This window comes from Nerophis lumbriciformis, linkage group LG13, assembly GCF_033978685.3.
Source record: "Nerophis lumbriciformis linkage group LG13, RoL_Nlum_v2.1, whole genome shotgun sequence".
NCBI lineage: Eukaryota > Metazoa > Chordata > Actinopteri > Syngnathiformes > Syngnathidae > Nerophis > Nerophis lumbriciformis.
Genome location: NC_084560.2, coordinates 37,140,353 through 37,152,000, shown reverse-complemented (window position 1 = coordinate 37,152,000; position 11,648 = coordinate 37,140,353). Strand labels below are relative to the sequence as shown.

General features: G+C 35.6%; 1 protein-coding gene across 2 annotated transcripts; it reads right to left on the bottom strand.

The window, feature by feature from the left end:
- Positions 1 to 5,331: 5,331 nt before the first annotated feature.
- On the bottom strand, positions 5,332 to 7,013 carry LOC133613142 (zona pellucida-like domain-containing protein 1). Of its 2 annotated transcripts, none has more exons than XM_072914580.1 (2): positions 6,786 to 7,013; positions 5,332 to 6,677 (listed from the first exon to the last, which is right to left on the bottom strand). In XM_072914580.1, exon 2 carries the CDS (start codon positions 6,645 to 6,647, stop codon positions 5,487 to 5,489), a length of 1,161 nt encoding a protein of 386 aa, XP_072770681.1. In that variant the 5' UTR covers positions 6,648 to 6,677; positions 6,786 to 7,013; the 3' UTR covers positions 5,332 to 5,486. The 2 variants fall into 2 exon arrangements, with proteins under 2 accessions (XP_072770681.1, XP_061826517.2); XM_061970533.2 differs by having other exon boundaries at positions 6,791 to 7,013.
- Between the last annotated feature and the right edge of the window lie 4,635 nt (positions 7,014 to 11,648).

Here is an 11,648-nt window from a genome sequence, read left to right as displayed (position 1 = left end):
ATTTTTTTAACAACGTTAATAATTGTTACTCAGCTGTAAAAAGATGTTCAGCATACAACACTCAGTTGGAACTTTACGATAAATAACAAAGACGGTAAAAGTACGACTTTATTCGTTTTTTAACAACGTTAATAATTGTTACTCAGGCCTAAAAACATGTTCAGCACAGTTAAAAACGATAGAATACTCAGTTGGAACTTTACGATAAATAACAAAGACGGTAAAAGTATGACTTTACTCGTTTTTTTACAAAGTTAATAATTGTTACTCTGGCATAAAAAGAAGTTCAGTACGGTTAAAAACGATACGACGCTCAGTTGGAACTTTACGATAAATAAAGATGGTAAAAGTATGACTTTTCTCTTTTTTAACAACGTTAATTGTTACTCAGGCGTGAAAAGAAGTGCAGTACAGTTAAAAACTTTACGACACTCAGTCGGGACTTTACGATGAATAACAAAGACGGTAAAAGTACGACTTTACTGTTTTTTTTTACTACGCTAATAATTGTTCCTTAGGCATAAAAAGAAGTTCAGTACAGTTAAAAACGATACGACACTCAGTCGGGACTTTACCATAATTAACAAAGATAGTAAAAGAACGACCTTACTCGTTTTTTAACAACGTTAATAATTGTTACTCAGGCGTAAAAACATGTTAAGCACAGTTAAAAACAATAGAACACTCAGTTGGAACTCTACGATAAATAACAAAGACAGTAAAAGTATGACTTTACTTGTATTTTAACAACGTTAATAATTGTTACTCAAGTGGAAAAATAAATTTAACACGGTTAAACACAACACAACGCTCAGTCGAGGTTCTACGATAAATAACAGACGGTAAAAGTACGACTTTACTCATTTTTTAACAACATTAATAATTGTTACTCAGGCGTAAAAAGATGTTCAGTACGGTTAAAAACGATACGACGCTCAGTCGGGACTTTACAATAAATAACAAAGACAGTAAAAGTATGACTTTACTAGTTTTTTAACAACGTTAATAATTGTTACTCAGGTGGAAAAATAAATTAATCACAGTTAAAGACGATACGACGCTAAGTGGAGACTCTACGATAAATAACAAATACGGTAAAAGTACGACTTTACTCGTTTTTTAACACTGTTAATAATTGTTATTCAAGTGGAAAAAGAAATTCAGCACGGTTAAAGATGATATGACGCTCAGTTGAGACTCTACGATAAATAACAAAGACGGTAAAAGTACGACTTTACTCATTTTTTAGCACTGTTAATAATTGTTACTCAGGCGTAAAAAGAAGTTCAGTACAGTTAAAAACGATACGACACTCAGTCTGGACTTTACGATAAAAAACAAAGACAGTAAAAATACGACTTTACTCATTTTTTTAACAACGTTAATAATTGTTGCTCAGCTGTAAAAAGATGTTCAGCATACAACACTCAGTTGGAACTTTACGATAAATAACAAAGACGGTAAAAGTACGACTTTATTCGTTTTTCAACAACGTTAATAATTGTTACTCATGCCTAAAAACATGTTCAGCACGGTTAAAAACGATAGAATACTCAGTTGGAACTTTACGATAAATAACAAAGACGGTAAAAGTACGACTTTACTGTTTTTTTTACTACGCTAATAATTGTTACTTAGGCGTAAAAAGAAGTTCAGTACAGTTAAAAACGATACGACACTCAGTCGGGACTTTACCATAATTAAGAAAGATAGTAAAAGTACGACCTTACTCGTTTTTTAACAACGTTAATAATTGTTACTCAGGCGTAAAAACATGTTCAATACAGTTAAAAACAATAGAACACTCAGTTGGAACTTTACAATAAATAACAAAGACGGTAAAAGTATGACTTTACTCATTTTTTAACAACGTTAATAATTGTTACTCAAGTGGAAAAATAAATTTAACACGGTTAAACACAACACGACGCTCAGTCGAGACTCTACGATAAATAACAGACGGTAAAAGTATGACTTTACTCATTTTTTAACAACATTAATAATTGTTACTCAAGTGGAAAAATAAATTTAACACAGTTAAACACAACACGACGCTCAGTCGAGACTCTACGATAAATAACAAACGGTAAAAGTACGACTTTACTCGTTTTTTAACAACGTTAATAATTGTTACTCAAGCTTAAAAAGATGTTCAGTACGGTTAAAAACGATACGGCGCTCAGTCGGGACTCTACGATAAATAACAGACAGTGAAAGTATGACTTTTTTACTACGTTAATGATTGTTACTCAAGTGGAAAGATAAATTCATCACGGTTAAAGACGATATGACGCTAAGTCGAGACTACGATAAATAACAAAGACGGTAAAAGTACGACTTTACTCGTTTTTTTAACAACCTTAATAATTGTTACTCATGCGTAAAAAGAAGTGCAGTACGGTTAAAAACGATACGGCACTCAGTCGGGACTTTACGATGAATAACAAAGACGGTAAAAGTACGACTTTACTGTTTTTTTTACTACGCTAATAATTGTTACTTAGGCGTAAAAAGAAGTTCAGTACAGTTAAAAACGATACGACACTCAGTCGGGACTTTACCATAATTAAGAAAGATAGTAAAAGTACGACCTTACTCGTTTTTTAACAACGTTAATAATTGTTACTCAGGCGTAAAAACATGTTCAATACAGTTAAAAACAATAGAACACTCAGTTGGAACTTTACAATAAATAACAAAGACGGTAAAAGTATGACTTTACTCATTTTTTAACAACGTTAATAATTGTTACTCAAGTGGAAAAATAAATTTAACACAGTTAAACACAACACGACGCTCAGTCGAGACTCTACGATAAATAACAGACGGTAAAAGTACGACTTTACTCATTTTTTAACAACATTAATAATTGTTACTCAAGTGGAAAAATAAATTTAACACAACACGACGCTCAGTCGAGACTCTACGATAAATAACAGACGGTAAAAGTACGACTTTACTCGTTTTTTAACAACGTTAATAATTGTTACTCAAGCTTAAAAAGATGTTCAGTACGGTTAAAAACGATACGGCGCTCAGTCGGGACTTTACGATAAATAACAGACAGTGAAAGTATGACTTTTTTACTACGTTAATGATTGTTACTCAAGTGGAAGAATAAATTCATCACGGTTAAAGACGATACGACGCTAAGTCGAGACTACGATAAATAACAAAGACGGTAAAAGTACGACTTTACTCGTTTTTTTAACAACCTTAATAATTGTTACTCATGCGTAAAAAAAAGTTTAGCACGGTAAAAAATGATACGACACTCAGTCTTGACTTCAATAATAAAAACGTAGCGTGATTGTGAGTCACTTCACAAATGTGCCTCACTTAGGGAAGAAGAAAAAAAAATCTAAGTTTTTTTATCTAATACATTTTTATTGATATCGATCACGTGACTACCATGATATATATTGATACTGTTACCTGATTGGATTTTTTTTGTGATATTGATTAGGTGACAATCACGATATTTATTGATACTGTTACCTAAATAGTATTTTTAATTAATATCGATTATGTGTCTATCACAATATATATTGATACTGTTACCTGATTGGAATTGTTTATTGATATCGATTACATGTCTATTGACTATACTGTTACCTGATTGGAATTTTTTATTGATATCAATTACGTGTCTATTGCGATATATATTGATACTCTTACCTGATTGACATTTTTTATTGATATCGATTACGTGTCAATCGCAATATATATTGATACCGTTACCTGATTGGTGTTTTTAATTGATATCGATTACGTGTCTATCACGATATATATGGATACTTTAACCTGATTGGTATTTTTGTATTGATATCGATTACGTGTCTATCGCGATGTATATTGACACTGTTACCTGATTGGCATTTTTTTGTGATACTGATTATGTGTTAATCGTGATATATATTGATACTGTTACCTGATTGGATTTTTTTATTGATTACGCGTCTATCACTATATATATTGATATTGTTACCTGATTGGCATTTTTATTGATATCGAGTATCTGTCCATCAGGATATATATTGATACTGTTACCTGATTGGCATTTTTATTGATATCGAGTATCTGTCTATCAGGATATATATTGATACTGTTACCTGATTGGCATTTTTTTATTGATATTGATTACGTATCTATAACAATATATATTGATATATTATATATATATATATATATATATATATATATATATATATATATATATATATATATATATATATACACACATATATATATATATATAATATATATGTAGATATATATATATATTTATATTTATTTTTATATATATATTTTTTAATTTATTTTTATTTATTTTTTTAACACAATATTTTACATAAGAAAATTAGACACAAACTCTATAAAAGATTTGCTTGACATTTTTTACCTATTTCATTTTGGGGTTTTTTACAATAGCATTTTTTTTCAAAACAGCAAAAATATCATAAATATTATTAATGAAATAAAAAGTAAGCAAGTAAAAAAGTAAGTAAATTTAATTACAAGATTAGATTCATCATATCGTTCAACTTTTTTTTAAGTATTTCATTTTCATACATTTTATTGCACTATTGTACTCATTGAAAGAAAAACAATACAAACAAATACACAAACTCAAAGATATTATATGAAATATTACTCAAAAAAAATGTTTATTAGATACATCATATCTGCTCTACATTTTCAAGTATTTTATATATATATATATATATATATATATATATATATATATATATATTTATTTATTTATTTCTCCTCTTTTTTTATTTTCTTTTTTTTCATAAATTAATGTATTTATTCCCAATTCCACTATTATCTGACACTATTTATTACTTTATTTTCTGTTTATGAGGCACTTTTTTTTACACTTTTAGTAGCTTTTTTTCTACATTGACTTGGACATTAGCATCCTGGAGTCTCGCACATGAATCACACAAAAGACAAAAAAACCTCCCCCTAGTGGCAAGATGTCGGTATTTCACTAGTGTCCCAATGAAGACTCAGTAGTTTGCACGTAGTTTATGTTGACTGTGGTCTTCACAGAAGCAATGAAAGTTATTAGAAAATATTCAGTCATATTCGGACCCCCGGTCCTGGAGTAGATTCTTGTGATTACGACAGTAAAGTACTTGTACTTCAAAAAGCGCAGAACTGTAGTAGTAGTCATGTGTTTTATTGTGGAGATGAAGTAAATGGAGAAGACACGTCGGTTTCTTAGATGGTTTATTAAGTGCAGACAAAGTTTTAGTCAACAGAATAAATTACACGTAATACTTTGGAAGCTACTTTGACTTCTCTTTCAAAACTTCTCCCACCCCCGGACATTCCACGTAAAAAAACGGTCTTCTAGGATCAAAGCTTCTGAAGTGCGGACATGCATGACAAACCTCGAACTCGACTCCTAAAGCTACGCTGACGAAGGATAAAAGAGTCGAGTCGTCCAAACGGGCGAGCGCCGGAAGCTGGCCCGGTTAGTTCCTGAGCCTCTTGTAGAAGACGGCGGCGGCACACAGGGCCACGGCGCAAACAAAAGCGAGGACGCCGACGGCAACGCTGAGCCCGACGGCAGACTGGTCTTTGTCGCTGTCGACCAGGGGCTCCTCTTTGGACTCGCTGGTCTCGGTTTTGGTGACGAGCTTCTTGGAGGTGATGGTGTACGGCTCAGTCACCCCGTCCGGCGTGGCCTCCACCGTCTCCCTCTTGCGGCGGTTGTTGCACTGCTTGAAGATGCTGCAGGTGCTGCTCTCGCACAGGCGGGTGATGCAGTGCAGGAAGTAGGTGGACACCGTCTCGTTCTGCTGCTCGATGAAGCGGAAAGCCGGGAAGTGGAAGCGGGCGCTCTGGCTGTCGCCGTTCTCGATCATGGTGGTGAAGCGGTCTTTGGAGCACGGCACGAAAAGGTTGAAGGAGCTGGAGTTGGACGGCAGCGCCGAGATTGAGGCATAGCAGCGGTCCAGCAGGACGTGGTACTGCCCGGTCAGGTTGACGGCTTTCACCTCCACGTACACGTTGGTCCGCAGCTCCAGGCCGAGACTGGGTATGACCAATGGCTGGAGGTAGTCGGGGTCGCTGAAGAGCTTCATGTTCAAGGTGCTGATGAAGCTGCCGTTGTTGTCTTTCACGGCGACGGAGGACGCCGACACGTCGATCTGAGTGTTGTTGACCAGGTACTCTAAGGGGTACGCGCAGGAGTAGAAGTACTTCAGCTCGGCGTTGTACGTGATGGTGCCGGTGGTGGTGTCGATGGAGCGGATCACGCCGCTGATGTTCACTGTCTGGATGTTGGAAAAGTCTGAGAAGACGCCGGTGCCGGTGGAGCTGGTGGTCAGGAAGGTGCTCCCGCAGGCGTCCGTCGAGTTCAGGGGGAATTCGAAGCGAGCCACGGGGGGCCACGCGCTTTCGTCCAGCGTGGCCCGGCAGTTTGAGTCCATCACGTTGTTGAGGATCAGGAGGGTCTCGTTGTAGCCCGTATAGATGACCGGGCAGATCTGGACGGCCAGGCTGATGGAGGACGTGCCGCACTGCACCGAGATGTCGGTCATCTGAGGTCTCCTGGCGTCAGCGCCGCAGTCGCTCAGCTCCAGCGGACGACTCCTCGCTATCATGGAGAGGACGACTAAAAGGATCTTCATCTTCGTGGCCGGACGCGGTGAAGACTTGGACTGCGACAGGGAGGCAAGGCTAGGATTGAATTGTCGGACTCACGTTTGGGGGGGTCTTTATAGGCAAGGCGGTCTCCTGGGATTGGACCAAAAACAAGGTCAAAGCACCTTACTAGCTTTGGGTGACGCGGCACAGCTTCATCACGGACCACAGCCTCAGGCCACGACCTGAAATACGAAGCATTCGGGCTGCCTTCAAATGCACGTTCTTTTGTCAGCCGGCTTCAAGATTTGGTTTCCGTCCTCTCCTTCACCGGCTTGGATTCTGGATCCCTGCGCACAATGTGGCTCTTCTGTCTCCTATGACCCACTTCCAGCGGCACTGACCTACTCCGCAACCCAGACTCTGCTGTACAACATAAACAATAACATCGATTAATCGTTTGGTAAAAAAGCTTTGATTTATAATCAGTTGCTTCGATTAATCGTTCAGTCAACGTGATTAATAAAAATGGACGACATTTCGAACTTTAAATGCGCAGACATAGTTTCTAACGTAGCTAAAAGTGCAATATCTGGAATAATAATGATAATAGTAATAATCTAACCCTAACCTTAACCCCAACCCCAACCCTAGCCCTAACCCTAACCAACCTTTTTTTTCTTTATGCCTAACCCTAATCCTAACCCTAACCCTAACCCCAACCCCAACCCTAACCAAGCAGAAAAATGGCGTTATAAAGTGTGTGTCCCCCCCCGATTAATCGTACAAAGTAATCGATGGATTACTGGACTACGAAAATAAACAATAACAACAACAATTCGTGGTTCAACTTGATTCCGATTCTTGGGGGCACGATTCGATTCAGAAGCGATTCTCGATTCAAAACGATTTTGCCGCTCGTTATTTGGCGTTCTGCGTTTAAAAAAGCGTTTTAACAAAAAACTAATTAGTGCTCAGACATGGATTTGAATTGAGATTACCTGTTGAAACCCAATGCATTAGTTGAGATAACGATATACCAGAAATAAATACAAAATCATCTTTTCTGGGGTACTTTCTATTAAGAAGTCGCCGTCCCCAATCCTGACCCCTAAATTTCAATTCGTGAAAATATCACTTTGAACGTTTTTTTTTAGATGTGTTTCAACGGTGTGATTTAAAAGATCTTAAAGATTAACTCTAAACAAATGTTGAAAGACATAAATTCATTGTGGGTTTTATTTTGAAATGAAAAAAAATCATGTCCTTCGTTTTTATGTCACTACCGAGACGCAAGAGTTTTAGAGGCGTGGCCGATTCTAGATTTAAGCCACACCCCATTATTATGAACCAGGAAGTGACATTGCGCTAATGCCCCCTCTGGTAAGTAACTCGTTTTTAAATAAATGTGTCCCAAAGTCTAAAAATTAAATGTGTATCTTTAAAAATGGTCACTGCCATACACGTAATATCTTCAATTACGTCAACTTTTGTGCAAAATATTATGTTTTTAGGAGTGTTTGCTAGCATGATTTAGTTATGGTCAGAATTAGCACGTGGGTAAATCTTTTCAACGGATATTAACAAAAAAGTCAATGATTTTATTGACCACAAATGTTTCTAATATTTCCGACATCAAGCATGCTATGAGTTTATATTAAAGGGGAACATTATCACCAGACCTATGTAAGCGTCAATATATACCTTGATGTTGCAGAAAAAAGACCATATATTTTTTTAACCGATTTCCGAACTCTAAATGGGTGAATTTTGGCGAATTAAACGCTTTTCTATTATTCGCTCTCGGACGTGACGTCACATCGGGAAGCAATCCGCCATTTTCTCACTTTCGTCGGTGTGTTGTCGGAGGGTGTAACAACACGAACAGGGACGGATTCAAGTTGCACCAGTGGCCCAAAGATGCCAAAGTGGCAAGAAATTGGACGGAATTTGTTCAAAATACGAGGCTGTGGGGAAAGCCGACGAAATGGTCAGTCGTTTGTTCCGCACACTTTACCGACGAAAGCTATGCTACGACAGAGATGGCAAGAATGTGTGGATATCCTGCGACACTCAAAGCAGATGCTGACATCAACTCCAAAACTGGACAGATCAGCTTTCAGGAAAAGAGAGCGGATGAGGGTATGTCTACAGAATATATTAATTGATGAAAACTTTATTTATTACTTGCGGTTTTACATAAATTATTATACATAAACTGTGTTTACCAATAATTTAGCTTAAAAACATTTATTTTTTTCAATCATTCGAGTACATTCGGGTAGTCTTGTGTAATGCAGTATTTTGTGTCTATTTAGGTATGGTTAACCTGAGTGCTGAAATCTCGGAAAAATATATGTTCTTAGCGCGCCTGAAATGGGCTGTCTGCACTCTCACAGTGCATGTTAAGCCGCTGAAATCCGAGTCTGAATCCGAGCTAATGTCGCTATACCTTGCTGTTCTATGCGCCATGTTTGTTTGTATCGGCATCACTGTGTGACGTCACAGGAAAATGGGCGGGTGTATATAACGATGGTTAAAATCAGGCACTTTGAAGCTTTTTTTAGGGATATTGCGTGATGGGTAAAATTTTGAAAAAAACTTTGAAAAATAAAATAAGCCACTGGGAACTGATTTTTAACGGTTTTAACCCTTCTGAAATTGTGATAATGTTCCCCTTTAAGCAATATGGTTGATATGATGTTGAGATATTTGCTCAGAACCAATATGGATTCCAGGCAATTATCTCAACATCAATAGCACTAACCAAAATAACAGAGGAAATTACCAATGCAATAGATGGTAAAGAATGTGCGGCCGCAGTATTCATGGACTTAACAAAAGCATTTGACACAATTAATCATGATATTTTAATATGAAAATTAGAACGATATGGCATCAGAGGTTTGGTATTGAATTGGGTAAGAAGTTATTTAACCAACAGGAAGCAATATGTAAAGATGGGTGAAAATATGTCAACACGGCTAGATATATCTTGTGGTGTACCCCAGGGGTCAATACTGGGACCAAGATTGTTCAATCTTTATATAAACGACATTTGTAAGGTTACGAAGGACTTAAAGTTGGTTTTATTTGCAGATGACACAACTGCTTTCTGTTCAGGAGAGAGCACACAGAAGATAATACAAATAATAACAGAAGAAATGAACAAATTAAAAAGATGGTTTGACAAAAACAGACTATCTTTGAATCTCAGTAAAACTAAAATAATGCTATTTGGTAATAGTAGAAAAGAGCATCATACACAAATACAAATAGACGAAGTAGACATAGAAAGGGTAAAAGAAACTAGATTTTTGGGAGTATTAATAGATGATCAAATGAACTGGAAATCTCATATACAAAACATACAACATAAGGTGGCAAAAAACATTTCAATAATGAATAAAGCAAAATATGTCCTGGGCCAAAAATCACTACATATTCTCTACTGCTCACTAGTGTTACCATATCTGAGTTATTGTGCAGAAATATGGGGAAATAACTACAAATGTGCGCTACATTCGCTAACCGTGTTACAAAAAAGATCAGTTAGAATAATACATAATGTTGCATATAGAGAACACAGAAACCCTTTATTTATTAAGTCAGAAATATTAAAGTTTGGTGATTTGGTAAAATTGCAAACAGCTAAAATGATGTACAAAGCAAACTATAACCTGCTACCAAAGAATGTACAACAATTCTTCTCAACTAAAGAGGAGAAATATAACCTTAGAGGAAAAAATAATTTAAAACATTTATATGCACGTACAACACTTAGAACTTTTAGCATATCAGTATGTGGAATTCAATTATGGAATGGATTAAGTAAAGAAGTTAAAAATTGTACTGATATGATCCAGTTTAAGAGGTTGTTCAAAATAATAGTGCTTACAGAGTACAAAAAAGAAAAATTATGAGAAATACTTTCAACCTTATTGAAAATAAGATATTCTTCATCTCAGTATGTTAATAATGACTGAATTAATTAATTAATTACATATTACAAAACTGTTGTATACTAATTCATAGATGTTATTTTATTATATAAAAAGGTCAGTAAATGATTCTATATATTTGTAAACGCTTGAAGTGGGAAAGGGGTAGGATTAAATAAGCTTTGCTTCTTCCTACTCCTTTTCGGGCATGATGTAAAATGAAATGATATGAAATTGTGTGATGTATTATGATGTAAGTGTGTTCATGTTCGAAATAAACTAAAGAAAGAAAGAAAGATAAAACCTTGCAAACTAAATATTGGTCACTACCAAAACACCGGGTGTTTACAAAGAGTATATTGAGTTATTAACTCAAATATTATGATACTGTATGGTTAAATGTATGTTCAATTTTTTAATGTTTCACTTTCTATCTTATTAGTTATATAATATTTTATTTAGTTATATTTATTATATATTTACTGTATATTCATTTTATCTTTATCTTTATTTATTATTATTTTATTTTATTTGGTATTTATTACATTTTTAATCTTCACGTCTTACTTTTATTTTACCCTTTTTTTCTACTCGTGGTTCTGACTATTCTACAACTTTTATTATTTTTACCTTCCAACGTTCCTCAGAGGTAGCCATCTTCATCAGGGGTTATCAGCCATGTTTGTAGGGCCCATTTGTGTCAGCATCCTGGTGGCCATAGTCCTGGCGCAGATGGCTCCTGTGATAGTGTTTACTCACCTGGCTCCTCTGTACTCAAACATGCATACATTTGTACATATAGTAGAATATGTGTGTGTGTGTTTATGTTGTATGTGTGTGTTTGGTATCTGGGGGATCTGGGTCATCGGGTTATTGTTTTTAACTTTGTAAAGCACTTTGCGTTGCATTTCTTTTATGTATAAAAAGCGCTTTATAAATAAAGTTTGAGTTTGACTGATGAATCATCAACTCTAAAATCAAACTGATCAGTGTTATACTTTTTAGAAAGAACGATTGCATATCGAGTTTGAAGAATTTTATACATTAATGTAAGAAATGTTGTTGAAAAACTCCTTACGGATTTTATTGTGAAAAAAAGTTTAGAAA